The sequence below is a fragment of the Poecilia mexicana genome, unplaced genomic scaffold, assembly GCF_051168715.1.
Source record: "Poecilia mexicana isolate PSO_F unplaced genomic scaffold, ASM5116871v1 scaffold_16, whole genome shotgun sequence".
Taxonomy (NCBI): domain Eukaryota; kingdom Metazoa; phylum Chordata; class Actinopteri; order Cyprinodontiformes; family Poeciliidae; genus Poecilia; species Poecilia mexicana.
In genome coordinates, this window is record NW_028263385.1 from 10039127 (window position 1) to 10057059 (window position 17933).

At 37.4% G+C, this 17933-nt stretch overlaps 1 protein-coding gene across 1 annotated transcript in view; it reads right to left on the minus strand.

The window, feature by feature from the left end:
• Positions 1-17933, minus strand: part of LOC106916626 (mannosyl-oligosaccharide 1,2-alpha-mannosidase IA) — a 200198-nt gene that overhangs the window by 109564 nt on the left and 72701 nt on the right. Inside the window, exon 2 of the mRNA XM_014985029.2 lies at positions 7556-7652. Coding sequence (XP_014840515.2) covers positions 7556-7652 — 97 coding nt within the window. The remainder of the gene's footprint in view (positions 1-7555; positions 7653-17933) is intronic.

Consider the following 17933-nt stretch of genomic DNA (forward strand, 5'->3'; position numbering starts at 1 on the left):
GGTCTTTAGATTAATTAAACACTGCGATACTTTCAGCAAAGACCTGCTGGAAATAAAATCAACATTTCTATAAAACTTGTCAGCAGATGAAAACATGAAGGCCTCTAAAATTCATTAATTTGGACTTGATAATAAACAAGCTAATACCACCAGCACATAAAATTGGCTAAGCAGATTATAGAAACTTCATCTTGGGCCTCAAGAAACTTGGATTGTGTCTCTCTCATTCTTTCTTCAGAGTTTTAGTCCTTGATTTAAAACTATTTTTTTGTGTTGGTTCAGGTAAATCACATCTGATGTTTCTGGTTATAACAACATATCACATACACACACAGAGAACAGTTCGGCTTTTTGAATTGAAAGGCCAGAAAGTCATTAATAAATTAAACTGAGCTCCAAACCCTTTTATTCTGCCAAATAATATAAACATGTTCAGGTTTCTGTTCCCTGTCTGCAGCAGCTGTTCCTCTGTGATACTGAGGGAATGCTATATTTGACCAAAATTATTTCTGAAGCGGGAGACAAAGTAAATGTCACGAGTCAGACTAAGCGAGATCCTGATCCCTGTTCTGTCATAACACTCCAGGAGATTTGATATTAAACTGACATAATAATAGAAAATAATCTAATGGGATCAAAAGGGAACAGCAGATACTGCAGACCTACAGTTAAAACCACACATTTATATACATTGTATTAAAAGACAGCAACTTATTTTTTGAATCACTTGTCAACAAAATATCAGAATGTTTAAATTTTTTAAGTCAGTATAAATAATTTCAATTTGTTAAATTCCAGAATGAGACTTTTTAAAATCTTTTTAAAATTCACAAGTTTTGTAGCAGTCCTTTCAAACTCCCACAACATGATACTGTCTCCCCCATGTTTCACAGTTGGAATATTGTTCTCTAATTTGAATCGATCCTCCTTTTTGCTACAAATATGATGGTAAACATAGCTAAACAATTTCACTTTGTTTCATCAGCTCAATTAACTTTTGTCTAAAATGAAGGTCTTCATGTTTGCAAATTATTATCTGGCTTTTAATGCTGCTTTTTCACATCTTCCTCAGAGTGGCTTTTCAGTTCCTGTCAGAGCAAGATCCATGCAACTGCATAATGACACACTTACCAGTTTCAGTGAGCATCATCACAAGATCCTTTGCTTTCCTTCTGGGAATAACAAACTTATTTTTGAACCAAGATGCATCAATTTGTAATCTGTAATGACATGATGGCTGATCAAATGAACGTGACAAGTGCAGGCATCTGGAAAGGTTGAGGTTTGTGATTCTCTTCCTGACATTTGGGCTGATTTCTTCATTTCCCAATATCACCATACAATGAGTGTTTGGGGTTCACTTAAAATATTCACAGGTGTGTCTTCATTTTATATTCTGCCAGAAACTTACAAACCCAAGACATCTTGAATTTAGCTAATTGTTAGTGATCAATTTGGTAAACGTTCACAAAAGTCAAGGGAAAAAAAATCTCCTTCACTTTAAAATGTATTTTTGTAATTCTAACAAACATAAACCAGGCAAAGACACAGTCTGACTCTTTGTCAGACAGTAAAAGTTCATTTTTGTACAGTTTCGGTAAATATTCTCTTTCAGCAGCACCAGTCCTTTCATATAAGATCTCTTTATGAATACATTTTTAACCGTAAACCACAACACTATAATGATTAGGAATAAATAAGTCGCTCATACAAACGGAAGAGTGCATTTTCTTAACCTAATGAATCTTTCACTCCCACACAATCTCTCAGCAAGTCATAATTACAAAAGACTTCCAAGCTACTTAATTACCTTATTAAAAACGGTTCTTAATAAATCATAAGCGAAATAACAACAAAAAACTCCACAAGTTAAAAAGGTCTAAGGAAGAAGAATTAAGAGAAAGTCCCTATCAGCCACAAGAGTCGTGACAAAGGCGAGAAGGGAGAGATTATGTTAAAAATAGAAAGGAATACAGGGCAGAAAGGAAGAAAGACTGAAAGACAGATTATAGCAGGAGAAACTGTGACAGGCGGGTATTAAGGAGTAAAATGTGTCTGTGGTCGGGGGGTTGTGCTTTTTATGAGTGTCATGCTGCAGAAATGTTCTGGTGACTTACAGCACAATGACAAGCTTCTGACGATTATAGTGTCTGTAGATTAGATTCAATCTCACTGCATCTCTGTCTGCTCTCGGGATTAAATTAAAGAACACAGCTTTCAATTTCATACCTGGGTTCCTGCACCACCTCTCCCAATGTGACATTTACTCACTAGATAGATGCCCTTTCACTGTTCCCCTAGGTCCTCAGATAATACACTGCAACAAAGCAAGGGAAGGGTAAATGATGCCAGCTGCTAACATGCCAGGAAGATATTTTTCTTGTGGGATTAACCAAATTCTGATGAAAGTAGTTGTTTCCCTCCCTGCATATTTTGAGCCTATTGAGAATGAGACATTTCTTAAAAGTTTTTCCGATGATGAAAAGCCCATTTTAAGCCATCTTTTTTTAACATTTCTTTTTTGCATATCAATAGGATCAGAACTGAAGAGTGCTACTTAACTGCTTAGCTGAGCTGCACTGATAAAAATGGCAATTTAGCTGCTCGGAGCTAAAGATTTTTATTTAAATTTTTTTGGTAATTATGAGAAACCTTTCACCCTAACAGCAGAAATTCCTTTAGAAGTGTGGATTATAAACTGCAAGGTTAGAAAATAATCTAAAAGGTAACAATTATCTCTTAAAACCTTAATTTCAACGCATGCAGCAAATTGTAATGAAAGAAGTGCATAAAAACAAGCAGACTATTATGTATAATTAAAAACGGTTACAATATTTCTTTCTAATCTTTGCAGTACAAAAAAAAAAGATGGCTGAGACAGGTCATCCCTACTAATATTAATTCTGATGAAAATTTCTCCTGAAGATAAATTAATACCTCAGTAATGCCAAGGTTGCCATCCATTTTAGCAGCGACACTCATTTTCTCATCTGTGTTGTGATATTAGAAAATTAGAGCTGCAGATTTTTTTAGCCTAATCTATCCTGATAGATAAAGGCAAATTTTTCTGATCACTGAACTGCTGGCCGCAGCATGAGCCAGCTGCAAACAAAGCTTGCAAGGGTGGAAGTTGTAACTTTTGAAGGAAAACTCAAATGAGCTTTTTTGAGTATCTGTCTGAGGTTTACAGTGAAGTTAAAGGAAGTATTGAGATGTAAAAAGTTGTTGAAGATGTCAAATGTTACTACGAGATGGTAAAATCAGACAGAAATATTTACCCCCCAAAATTTGGTTTCTTTTAAAATGTAAGTAAAGCCTTGTTTGCATATAATTTGCTGTTATCTCTCCTGCTATACATGGTTGCTCACGACAGGTTGATACTGTGGTACCTAGATGTGGGGATATTTCGCTGACAGTGGTAGTTTGATCAGTTCTGTCCCAAAATCAGTTATATTCAGATGTGAACTAGATTATCCTGCTTCAATTTGTCCTTTATACCTCAATTTGTTATCTTCATAAAATAAAAAAAATAGAAGTGGAAGCCATTTGTTTGGCATATAAATCAGAACCTGTTTTGGATCTCTGATGCAACGAGGCCTAGAGCTCAAAAACAATGAAAAAGCTAGATAATTTTCATCATAATCTGTTGAATCGTAACCAAATTATGAAATGTGCCGCAATCCAAAAAGTTCAACAATAAAAAGCGTAGCACAGACAGTATTACGCTAAGCAGTGATGGAATAAGCATTAATGTTGCGTATTGAAAAATGTCCTTCCCTGTTGAGAAAAACAACAGAATGACAGCTAATTTTCAGCAGCTGTAGTTTCAAGTAACAAACTAACGACCTAGGAAGACATCCTTGAATTTCATTATTTGAAGCTCATCTAAATCTCAGTGACTCGGATCATAAATTAAGATTCTAGTCAAAAACAAGACAAAAAAGTTAATTTTGTTACAGAGCTGATGTCGGAGTTTCCGAGAGAACCCTGCATCTTACAAGTATGCTCCTCCTTGGCAACATCCACTGGCCTGAAAGACTGAATGACATTTACCCTTTATCTATTAAAGCGTTTGTTCACCAACTTAAAATGTTACAGGAACTCACACCACGTTAGCAGTTCTGCACAACAGGTCAGAACTCTACACCCCAAAGTAAATTAAAGCACGTAAACACAATTACATCGAAAGCGCATTGCAGCGTTGCTGCACAATACCTCCACGTAGTGTTGTAGCTATGATTATCAGCAGTTAAAACCTGGCACAGAGCTTTAAATCAAAGCTTAAATTCAGTGAGAGTGCTGTTAACCGCTGGTGTGAAGTATAAATCCGACTTTAAAGGATCAAACCAGAAAAAAAAACACAAGTTGTTTGTGACTAATGTTTAAGGGCCAGCTAAACTGTGAATGTTCCCAGCGCTATGTCCTCAGACACATTTTTGAAAAGCTGGTGTCCTGGTTCACTCCTCAGAGCATGCTTCAGTCTTCTTTTAGCAACCCAGGAGTTTGTCATGTCTCAATGCAGCTTTAATGCAAACAAATCAGTGTAACTGAATCCATCATCATTTCCATCACCCTTCAAATTTTAGTATCGACAACAGCACAGTCTATTAGCCTTCAGTGTCCTTGGCTGTTATTCCTCCCTAATGATGCATTACATCACATGCTGGGTAATTAGATGAAGCCTTGATGTCTCATACTGAGACTGATCCAAACCTAAGAGCTCTTTGAAAACCAACAGCTTCTTTCACCCTGAAGGTTTTATTGGCAAAAAGTCTGTAAAATATTCTGAACATGCAAGAAAAAAACAAAACAAAACAAAAAACTAAAAGCTTATCAGACATCTGGATTAAATTATAATTGCATCAAACACTAGTGTTGGACAGATAAATCCCCATTTTGGAAGTGAATTATTCTAAAACAGCTGATAAATATCACAAAAATAACATTCCTGTAGGCTCTCACTTCATCTCCACAAACAACAAACAAAACTGCCAATGTGAAAGAAAACCAACACCTAACATGACCCTGAACACATACTCTGTTCTGTAAAAGCTTGGTGGTGGCAGCCTCATGCTGTGAGGAGCCTTTGCTTCAACAGGGAAAAGGGAAACTTACCATTTCCACAGACCCAAGTCAGCTCTCAGGGTCACTCCAAAACATTAAAATTAAACACAATTAAATATGTTTATACAGTTAAAATATTACTTTAAAGCTACATCTGCCAGGGCTGTGGTGTGTAAACTCAACTGTATATTCATGTGTCAGAATGGCCCAGTCCAAGACCAAGTTGAAATGCATTTGAGAATCTGTTATAATATTGAAACTGCTGTTCAGAGATGCTCTCCATTCAGTTTGACTGATGGTATAACTCAGGCGTGTCAAACCTCAGCCCATGAGAGCTGTCATGCTGCAACTTGTACATGTTTCCATGGTCCAGAAGTCCTGAATCAAATGACTGCCTGACCTCCCTGCCATGCAGGGAAGTTTCGCAGAGTCCTGCTAATGACCTAATTATTTGATTCGCTGAGCAGCAGCAGCAGAGACACATCTAAAGGTTGCAGCACATCAGCCTTTGCGGACTGGAGTTTGACACCAGTGGTTTAGATCAAAGCATAGGAATGTGTTAGAACTGGTTTTAGCACCATCCCTGGTTTTGCTCCGATACAGCTTTGGTAGGAAGAGAGCGAGGCTGTCGCAATAATTATTCCTTTGCATCTTAAGAAAGTGCATATTTCTCTGCAATAATAACATTAAAGTAAAACCAGAAATGCTCTATATAACTACAATTAAAAGTTCAAAACTTAATTTACTAGCCCCCTCAGTGCATTACACCCCCAGGTAGTTTCAGAAAGAATTTACTTCAAACAGGTGCTTCCAAATGTCTGCCTAACTTGGTGGTGAAATTATTTCTGTTATTTTACATCAGAAAGTAATTCTGGATATGTTGCTTTGAAATGTAATGCCTCATATGATTTAACAGCTTTGCTTTAAACAGACTTCTGATTCACAGTCTCACAGGAGCTGCAGCACCAAAGGAAACAGCTTTTTTCTGTAAAAAAAAAAAAAAAAAAAAGCTTGTGTCATCATCATCTTCAATAATACTGAATCCCTACAGATAAGAGGGAGTGGGACCTCAGGTATGGAAGACACCACGGATCCAGTCTTATTAAGAGCTGATCCGCCTTTTATTAAGGGCCGCATTGTGGGATTTCCCTCAAGCACAGCAGTGAGAAGAGCTTGATATGCTCCGCTGAAGAGGACCTGAGGATCCCTCTGGATCTTGCTCCAATTAGAGGCTGGTGGCTCGTTCCCCTGGCATTGTGTGAAACTTTCCATGGTGGGTGAAAGCTGAGAACGGCATGGTGCCAAGAGCACAATACGATGCAAACATCTGAAACTTGTTGCATTTCATATTCAAGTGTCTAACTTTATAAATCATTTAGGTCACAGATATATCCTTCAGAAGATACCGACTGCAAAAAAAAACAGGCATGCTGGGGAGGGAAACAATCTATACTGCTTTGCTATTTCTGTCTTGGTTCAAATACAGCACAAAGAAAAGCTTGAATTGTTGGCACCAATAATTAGTCAGCTTAAAAGTTTATGGGGAATTTGCTGTACGCCAATGGAAAAGGGGCAGTTTTGTATCCCAATTCTGTCTTTAAAACTTTGTCACTTCCATTTATATGTGCATCCTAGTTAATATATCTAATTGTCTTTTTCACAGTGATCCAAAAAGCAAAACTCATACCATATAGTTTATTACACAAAAAAGGACATGCTAAGCATTTACTTCTCTTGAGTTGGTTATGAGTTATAAAAGCCCAAAATTTTGTCATAAAATTATTATTCTACACCAACAAAAAAATATTGACTATTTAATCACAGAAATATTCAATTACTGAAAATTATGTCCAAAATGGAAACAGTATGCACACTGTATACTTGCTTGGGGCTTCTTTTGCTATAATTACTGCATTAATGCAGGGTGACATGGAGACAAACAGACTACAGGATTAATGTTGCTCTCAAAGCGATCCAAACGCAGTCAAACATCCCCACATTTTTAGAAAGATCTTTGCTTGACAATATTGGCTTTTTCCTTCCACTCAACTTTCCATTAACATGGCTGGATGTAGCACCTTGTTACCAACCGCCTCTCTAGTAATGGCCTTTTGTGAGGTCAGCAGTCTTCCCCATGATTATGTAAGCGATAGCATGGTCAAAATGTTACGTTTTGTATTTAAAGCATTTTTAATGGGTGTGTTGGAATATTTACATTTTGAGAAGTTGGATTTTGTGTTTCAATGAGATATGAGTCATAATCACAAAAATTAAAAACTTGAAATAAATCATTTTGTCTACTCTATATAAAATGGAAGTTTGACATTTTGAATGAAATTAAATAAATTCTCTCTCTCTCTTTAGTTCAGGTCTTTGTTCTAATTTGTGAATGAAACTTACCGAGGAATAAAAGGTTGCAACACCTTTGTACAAAACACACAGAATGACCGTTATCGGATTTTGCACCACCAGCCGAGTTGTAGAAACTCACCAAACATGTTGCCGAGGTGGCCGTTTTTGGTCAGAGGTCGCAGCTCATTTTTGCCCCAGGCGTATCGCTTGTAGTTGTCCCAGGCAAACTTCATCATCTGCAAAACAGGAGCGAGGACACATTGGTCAGTGGACAAAGCAGAGGCAAAGCATGGCTCCTCGAAGCTACAGTGGTAATTAAATTGGGATCGCTCGAGGCAAAGAGAATGATGGGTATTGATCAGGGCTGGATAAAGGACAAACACACAATTATAACACGTAAACAACAGTGCTAAACAATGTGACTGACATTTTCCCTGCAGCAGCTGCTCTAAATTAAAGATTGACTGGTGCCAGTGGATGGAAAAGAAAACATTTTTCTCAAGATGAAAATCATTGGAAACGGAAACCGTTATGTGGATTTGTTTTGCAGTGCACCAAAACTTTCTCAACTGACAGAAAGTAAAAAGTCATTTTTTTATCCGCAAAAGAAACTTGCATGCTGAAGCTGATAAACACATTTTCTTACTTATAAACTTTCTGGATAATGTGTTGGGAGCCAAACAAAGTCTAGTAGTAGATCAATCACCTGCTACATCTCAGTGAGATACATTTACATATTTTCTTTAGCTTCTTCAGTGCTTTTTCCCTCCTTTTCTAGCAAGTTCACACAGTTTATCTAATTTCTATAAGAACAGAATAAATGCGGTGCAACTCCGCATATTTGCCAATGAACTACCCTCCAACATTTTTTTATTTAGTTTTAAAATAATCATTATGATCCAAGCTTTGAGATAATAAAATAGAAGTTTTCTAGCTTCTGTTTGATGTCAGATGGTTTTAATTTACATTTTTAAAACTTTCTAAACTTAATTTTAATTTTAGCTGAGATTCAGACAAACCAAAGCTGTGCAGTCATGATTATATTTTTCACACGGTAACAGAAGCAAACAATATAAAAAAATAAAAAATAATAAAAAAAACAGCTTCAGTAAGAATTCAGACATTCTGCAAAACAAAATATATTTCTGCACTGCATCAAGATTCCCAATGAAATGCTGTTTGTGTTCATCTATCACAGAACTATGCTCTTACTTTGGGTTATGGGAAGGGAATGTGTCTAGTAAAACCTAATGCATGGATATCAGCTCTTGTGTGAAAGTCCAAAAAATCTCTAAAATAATCTTTAGAGTGTGGTGACATGAGACAGATCAAAGTAATGGACTCAAAGAAACAAACACAAAACAATAAGGACGAGTTTAAACTTTGACAATAGAGGATGGATCACATAAATCCTCCTTCTATACAGATTTAACCTTAGTTATTTTAAATCTATTTCACCTGAATGTGTTGCTAATGTTTCACTCATTTCCGTACCAATCTATTTCCATTTTTCGTAGAAATGCTACAATTAATGTAAAATGCATAAATTGCTCCGATTTAACATTTGAACAAATCAACTCTAAATTGTCCCTAAACAAACCAAAATACCCCTCAGCAACCTTTTTAATCAATATGCACAACATTTGATCACCTCTAGTTAGAATTCAAAAATACTTCTCCAGCTTTCAAACACGGCACGCACCGGGCTCTCTGCAGGAGTTAATGGCTAAACCTGTGTCTGGGTTTCCAGGCACAGCAGAATACAGCAAAAAAGAGACATTGTTCAAAATATTAAGCAAATAAATATTTTATTGACAAAGTTGAATTGCTATTCGTTATGATTATGCATTTGTTTTCCACAAATAAAGCCAACAGCAGAACTACCCCTACATGTGAGCCATACAGATGGGGAAAGATGGAACGAAAGAAAAAAAAAAAAAAGAAAACGTGATGAATGATTCAGAGAGCAGTGTTTGGCTTGTGAAAAAGATCAGTTTCCACATTGACTGGCTACGTTCTACTCGGTGGGGAGCAGTTTGATAGATATTCTGTGTCTACTGGCTGTGAGCAAGCGTCAAAGTGCACAGCGGTCCAAGTTCAACAAATTTCAACTCTGACCATGCCACAGGCTTCATTTGGTAGAGGGCAAACTGTTGGTGCGCAGTGCATGCAATACAAGTCTTCTGAGTGCAACACAGCAGGTGCTTTTTTTCAGTCTGATAGCACCATTAGACTGATCAAAGTGAAACTGGATAACCCTGTAATGATCCGAGATGTTTTAAAATGCAGTTTATGGAAGCTTTATTCCATTCATATGAAAAATAAAATAAATCACTCCTTTCACGCATTAGAGTCGACAAACTGCTATACACGCACGAAATACATGGATTTGTCAAAACTAGACTCAAATATGAAACACTGAATACGGATTCTGTTAAATTGTTTGTGATCTGCATTGTTTCAGAAAACAGAGACATGAAACTATGTAGGGGTCGTCAGCAAGGTCAAAAACAGGATGTCCTTACACAATGGCCACACCAAAGTAAGACAAGACTATAAAATGATTTCTCATCGTTTTACTGAACATAAATCTGTTTAAAGACTCTCAACCTTCCACCATCCTAAAGCAAATTAAAAGGGGCTATAAAAGGTGGGCCTTGCTCTGCCTGTTTGTTTATCTCCTCTGACATTTCCCATTTCTAACAAAAGGGCAAAAGCGTTATATGTGGAGCTTCACTGCAATAAAGGGAACGACCTGATTAAAAACGACGAGTGGTAAAAATGCACGAACCACTGAATCATGCAAACTGCTTGAATTTAAACTGAAAAAAAAAATGTTTTGCTTCAGAGCACATTTGTTTCCAAAACTTACCACAATGACAGATAAATCAAATTAAATTGCTCAGAGCACTGTAACACATGTAAAGAAAGCAGGGAGTCTTTGTGCGACATGCTATCAGTTGGAGAGACTGAATGTTGTAAGCTGGAGTTGTTCCCCCCCCCACCGCACAATGTCATCTCTTATCAATACAACATGACTCTGCTTGCTCTCTGGAGGTGGGCTCAAATAAGACAGTAGAAAACAGACAACATGAATCAGATTCCCTCCAGCAGGAAATCCTTTTAAAAGCAAGCAGAACTCCAGCAATTTCCCAGAGTAACAACAAAAAGGCAACAACTGGTCAGGGAGGAGATATTTCATCACAAATTAATCACAAACAACGCATTCATTTTTGTCTTACAGCGCCAATTTAATTTGTTATCTGGCAATTGGGGGATGCACAGCATATTACTCAGGCTACGTACCAGATCCTGCAATCTATTCACTAATCAGAAGCCAGGCTGGTTACAATAATATTCTCAACATTGTTTTGTGTTGTGAATGTGCTTGACTGACAAACTAAAACAAGAAACATGAAGTATACAAATATAAAAAAGGGGGGGAAGGCAGTCATGAGTCTTGGGGAAAAATATTGATCTGTGTCTTGTCACAAGACAATGACAAGATAATAATAATAAAAAAAAAATAAAAAATAGCCAGTGTGCTCCGGGTTCACCTTTAGGTGAACCCGGAGCACACTGTCTCGGAACAAAACCTGCAGGAAATTCCTCCTTTTTTAATCTGAAACTGACCGTCTGTTATGCTGCCAGTGACTCTTTTGGCAACTTTAAAAGCCAAGAATCTCAAGAATTATGACAAAAGTCTCGGCAGAAATGATTTTCAAGTAAAACATGGCCTCCATGTTTCAGTTAATGGGTTTGCCAGACTTGTGTTGCACATCTACGCAGATGATTATCATACGTCATGTTATCTCGCCAATTTTTTCTTTACATATGGATTAGATCTGACAAAGCGATGATGTGTTTCGATGCATCTCGCTAGTAAATGAAGACAGCAAAGGAGATTTTACTGCCATTACCTGAGTTTTCTCTGCTTTTCATCCTAATAATGGCACCAGTTTCTACACTTCTTTAAGCCGCTTCTCTTTCTTGTGTGTTTCTCTCCTACAAAAAGCCACTATCGAAGCTTTTGCTGCAGCGTATTCTGGTGTTCTTCTTTGACACAGGGCAAACTCCTGGCTCAGTGCTTCTGAATTTAACAGAGTTTGACTCCTTTCTGTCATCTCAACCCCCAGGAGCTGGATTCAGCTTTATGTTGAAAACATAGTTGAATTTTTTATTTTTTATTTTTTCCACAGTCACTGACTGCTTGTCTAGAGGACAGATTACCATAAAATCAGTAACTGGATATAATTGGCTGGATTTCTTGAGGATAACAACCTTATATCTACGAGACAATGATAATCAAACAAATGACAAATACTTCTCTGTTCTCACATTATATTTGAAGACATACTGTTTACGTGTTGCCTCATACATCCCACCTACTAAAAAGTGACACAATGAAAAGAAAATTTGTTGTAATCACTACAGCTATTAGTAGAGCAGCACAACATTATTGAACTTCTATTGTTATCACAATGGTAATTTGTATCAGAAAAAGCATGGATGACAAACGTGGTACAACTGCTATTTCAAGCATCAAGCTTTCATGACCCTTCATCCCCGCACCTGCTAAAGATTTTACAGGCCGAATCGCTGAAGCCCATGAATTTCTGTGCAGAGCATAATGATGGCAAAGCATAAAAGTGAGAAAAAATATTTTGCCATCAAAATATTCTACAATATCGTAACTAGTGGTGATTCTCATAATTTTGCCTCCTGGTTGAAGCTCTCTTTTTGGCATCTCTTTGCACTATGTAGCACCATTTAACCAGCTTAGATAAACTTGCAAATATAAGAGTACAAAAAATATTCAAGAACAAAAGGAATAATAATTAGATTGATGGGAATACATCGAGAAAATAAAAATATTTTCAAAAGTCATAGCTTTCATGGATCTCTTGTTGATGATAAAGCAAATAGCCCTGCTGAGTAAACTGAAAGGCCTCACGTCGGTATGTTTTCCAAAGTCATGGGTTTGAGAAAGTACTTTGCGTCCTATTGTTATCGCTGAAGGCTCACAGGACGTTCCAGCAACCTGAAATCAGTTTCACAGTGGTAGGCAAATGATGCAGAAATCTGCTTTTATCAACAAAAAAATGTTACCAGCAATTTACGGAAGAAATGCAAGATAGCTTCAGCTTTTATGCCTTCAAATCTGGCATTTTGTTACTTTAGATTTTTGTGCAGTAATCTCATTTACATGTTTAGAGTTCTGTGTAATTATTGAGGGAATTTCTTGCCGTTTCTGAAATATTTTCCACCATCCTACTGCATCTACAGCTTCTCTTTTAGACTAAAAAGTCACAACAGTGAAACTCAGACTCCAGGCAAAGATGAGACTTGGCTTCCTGCTGGGAAACACTGAAAATGCTTCATTCCATCAGAGAAGCTGATGTTTGATCCAAATAGCATAGTACTGCTGCTGTGCACTGCAGTGGGTCAAAGGTGTGGGAGGACAGATCACGCACCTGTAGAATCGTTGGCGTAGCAACACAACATCACAACAGAGGCAGCGCCGATCAATAACTGCGGCTGTGTTACTACCACAACAACCGGCTATCCGAAAGAGACAGAAACAAATGGAAACAAAGCAGGAACAGACATGATACCAAAGTAGAGGTCTAACGTGCAGTTATGCCAAAAACATCTGGTGCAGATAAAAACAAATTTCAGAAATTGTAAAAGATTTACTGCCATCCAAGGAAAAGTATATTTATAAATAAAAAAATATATTGATCTATTGAACTGTACCAAAAATATACCAAACTGTGAATTTAAAGCCCAAATTCTTACCAATCAGTGATGTTTGTGTTCTGGTACACGTCTATGCAAAAAGCATCTGACTTTAGTTTGTTTCAAGCGATGGACTCATCAATAGGAAAAGGAGCTAATAAAGAGCGAGGAAATAAAAACACATCAGGAAGCAAACAAAACTGGATGTTGGATATCAGGTTCCTGTAACAAGGAGGGACTGTTGAAAGTTCAAGAGTCATGTTAGCTCCTGCTTAAATTTTTAGCTCTTAAGGGGCTAATAATTTTAGGGTTTTGAACAATCTAAGAGTTTCTGCTCTAAAGTTAAAATTATGCAACCATGCCAAGTTAACATAGAATGTTTACGTTGAAAGCAACTGGAAAATTCTATTAAAACAGTTTCATGGGGGGCTGATCATTTTGTCCTCAGCTATAAAATACAGAAAGCAAACCACAATGCTTCTCAAGACACAAAATAATTAAAAACAGAACAAAATGTGCAACAGTGAAATAACCAGGTGTGGATGCCCCAAGAGAAACATTACAGCATGCAGGTTTTTTTTTTCTTTTTTTTTAATTTATGAATTGCTAATTAAAACACCTTTTCAAAGCTCACTTTTTCTGGAGGCAGTACTTTGTACAGCATAGAGTGTAAGACTGGGAAACCATATGAATGGGATTTTACTATTACATTTAGTTGTAGTTTTAAATTGTAAAACTAAAAAAAAAAAAAGGTTGGAAAAAAAAAACTTACTGCAATGAAGCTGACAACATGACAGATCTGTTTAAAAAAAGAAGCTCCTCTACTAAACTTAATGCAGCACATGCACTGCACATTTCAAGTAAGATTCCCACTAGAATGGTCAATGGATAAAAAAATGTGAAAAGCTTCAGAATGTTTGGCGACTCGAAACAGACTGGTGCATGCAATATTTAAAATTTCTTAAAGGTCCAATATCTAAACGTAGAAAACCACCGGGAGTCACACTTTAGCAGCAGAATGTGAGTTTGAAATAAATGGAGCAAAAAGCAAGCGAGAAACCAACTTGGAGTCTCTCAGGAGGTTTGCTCTACTGTATGTATGCGTGTGTGTGTGTGTGTGTGTGTGTGTGTGTGCGTGGGTGTGCGCGTGTGAGTGTTATGGGGGAAATCTACTCTAGTCCCTTGCAGTTATCTTTGGGAACATTTTAAGTAAAGGAACATGGTGCAAAGAGTGGAAGGAAACATTCTCATCTGTTAAACAGGCTGCTTTATGGTTGCTATAAAAACAATCAATATTCCAACAACAATGCCCGATTATAAAATAATTTCATCCTTACAAAGGAAGAAGGTGAAGACAGGACTCAAATAATGATACAGCTACAGTACAAAGAAATAATTTCAAGAATGTAATTCTAGTTGGAAGATGGCATTAAATTTAGGTGTATATTAGGTAGTCAGGGATGGACTTTTGCACCCACCACCGGCAATATTTGGATATATTTTTCAAATGCCCCCAACGTGCCACTAGACTTGCGCATTATCAGAAGAAGAAGAAAGTGTTTACCAGAAACCATCAAACTTTCTGCAAGGGAGCTGGGTTATGTTGAATTTGTAACAAGAACAATGACTTGATGTTAGAACCACTGCCAGAATATGTATTATTATGTTTGGTCTGTCCTTAGTAACCCTCTCATCATGTTTCTTTATATATCTTAGAAAATCACGTTTGCTTTATTTAGCCTTTTACTGGAAATAAACTGTTGGATTTTAGTTGCCATAGTTTTACAAGCTATGCTATTTTATATGGTGTTTGCATTCTGTACCCTTTTTCTGTTTTGTTTCGTTTTTTCCTCTAAGCTTTATTTAGATGGTGTTTTTGCCATCTTAACCAGATCTCCCTGGTAAAAGGATCACTCAGGATTAGGGCTGAAACGATTCCTCGAATGATTCGAGTACCTCGATTACTAAAATTCCTCGAGGAAAATTTACCTGCCTCGAAGCTTCGTTAATTTATGTTTTATTAGTTAGCGCACCGTGTTCCGGCCGGGACTTCGTTTGCGTTGCGCGGAGCTCTCACTTCCCCCTCTGAGTTGTTGACAAAAGCCAAGTCTCAGCGGCATAAAGTCCAATCTTCAAGATTGGCCCGTGGGGATTTTATTGATTGATGATAATGCCCGACTTTTTATCGTTTTTGGGGAACCAATAAGCATCCTTAAAATGACTGGGGGATGCCTGGAGTACGGCAGCATTTCTCCTCCGGGGCTGCTGGTTGAAAGCGAACGGCGGGAAGAGCGCTGAGGTGAGCGGATAGACTGAACAGGGCGGGCGGCTGAGTAGCTGATGCTTACCGTGTAAATGTAGCTTTACCGACGAACCGCACAATAAATTTCATATCCCGGTCTGAAGAAACGGGTGCCGGAGCGCATCGTACATGGCTGGTAGATGAGTTTCTGAGTGTGACCAGTGAAGGTGTGGTAAATATCCCGTATTGCTTCCCCCGTGTTCGTCCCCCGGTCTAACGGTTCGTCAGTCCGCTGGTCTATTTCCTCCCCTCCACCCCATGTTCGTTCATTCGCCCTCTCCTCCCACTCCAGGCGGCATTTCCCGTATTTTCAAACCCAAAGCGTGACAGGTTAGGTGGCAAGGTGAGTTTAATTAATCTATTAAACTCACTGAAGATGAATACATAAAGTAAAAGCTGGATTGTAGACATTTTTTATAAGCATATTTCTGAGCCTGCCTCTTTATTAAATTCAATATAATTTCAGATTTTTCTATAACTTTTCTTCTGGTTAACTTAGAAAGTGAGCTATTATTGTTACAGGTTAGTTTTCTAAACTACAAAAAAGCAACTGTTAGGGATGCTCAAATATGAAAAATTGGACTGATATTGATATCTGATAGTAACACCGGTATTATGCCAGATTTACCAATATTTCATTTTATTTTTTTTTTATCCGATTACTCGATTAATCGTAAGAATAATCAATAGATTACTCGATTACTAAAATATTCGTTTACAACAGCCCTACTCAGGATCTCAATAGGATCACTCGGGGGGGAAAAAAAAAACAAACACTCAGTAGCTTACTCACTTACTTGATGTGATATTGGGAACTAACTTATATAAAAGTATCTTTTCTTTAAAGTGAAATGGGAAACTCAGAAAATAAGGAAGGGAGTTTAAAAAAATTAAAATGGATTTTATGTAGCTCTAAAGTAAACATTCTGTACTTTACAGCTGTTTTTAATAAAAACATTAACATTGTGTACCCAACAGATTGTTTTATAACCATCAGTTACAAATAACTGCATGTAAATTTTTCCATAGAGGGTAAAGCCCCTGTAACGCCACTTTTAATATCTTCATAAATCAATATCAAAAACAGCCATGTTTGTTTTTACACAAGACCTCTTTTGAATATAAAGATTGTGGTGGTTATCAGATAATAAATCACTGCAGGGCCCAAGCTGCTGCATCATCACCTGCAATCACCAGGACCTTTGGCAACAAAAATGTAAAATCAGCTGTTTTTGTTGCATTGTTTCCTCCTTATTTTCAACACCTTATCTATTTTACACTCCTTTCACATCCCATAATTATATATGCACAGTCATCTCCAGCTTACTAAAAATAAGTTAATTATGAATGTGGACAGATTCCTTCAGGTCTCTAATAGCCAGTGAGACCATCCTGAGTCAGCACAACACTGGGAAACTACAAACAAACTAAAACAAAACAAAAAAATCAAGGTCAGAGTCTGAGTAGGTCGTTCATGTCTGGAATTAATGAACATCTTGGAATTAGTATCACAAACAAATGAGAAAAAAGAAAAACTCCCCTGACCACATCCAAACATTGGGTAGAAATTGCAAACATCCCAAGACAAACGCACACTAACCAAAGAACAAATACGTGTCAGTTAATACACACGGGGTGGAGTGGCAGCTTTTGAATCCTAAATCTGAAATTCAAACTTCCTACTTTGAATAAAACACACACACCCTCTCAGTACCTCACGCAATGTTATTGATGTTTTTCTTTATTCATTTTTAAACACCGCAGTCAAGATGATGCCGCAGACATGTCTGAAACGAAGAAATACACAACGCTGAGCCAGTAGGTGTCAATATAATTGATGCCAGCAACACATCACAGCACAAAAAATAGAACCATTTTAAGAATGCAATTCTCCTAAAGCCACAGTTGACTGGAACAAGGGAGGAAAGCCAAATTTGGAACTTCTTCAGACCACCAAATCTCAACACAATACATATTTTTATCCAGACATCTCAAACAAAACACAACTGCTTCAGCTTTTCACAGCCTCGCATTCACTACAAGTCTTGGCAGGACGGAAGGGAGGGCAGAAGAAACGTATTAGTGTGGCCATGTTTCATCAAAATCAAAAGGTTTTCTTCACCACCAGTACAGATGTTTACAGCTTAAAGAGTTTAAACGACTAGCTGAGCACCAAATGAGAAACAGAATGTGAGAGAACACTGCATATTAAACAAACACTGAAAATAGAATTGGCAAAAAAGGTGTAATTCATTGATGGTCACCCTTCTCCGGTCGCGCACAGCATGTTCATGGGGAATGTGGTGCTAAATGACCTGCAGATGACCTGATTCTAGACGGTCGGTAGGTAGATAGCTAGATCAGTCAACTTTATTAACAAACCAGCATTCTGACAACTATCCCAGCATGCACCGCGCGCTGCTTCTTCTACGGGCGAAAATGAAGTCGGTGGCTGTTTACCGTAGTTGCTAGACCT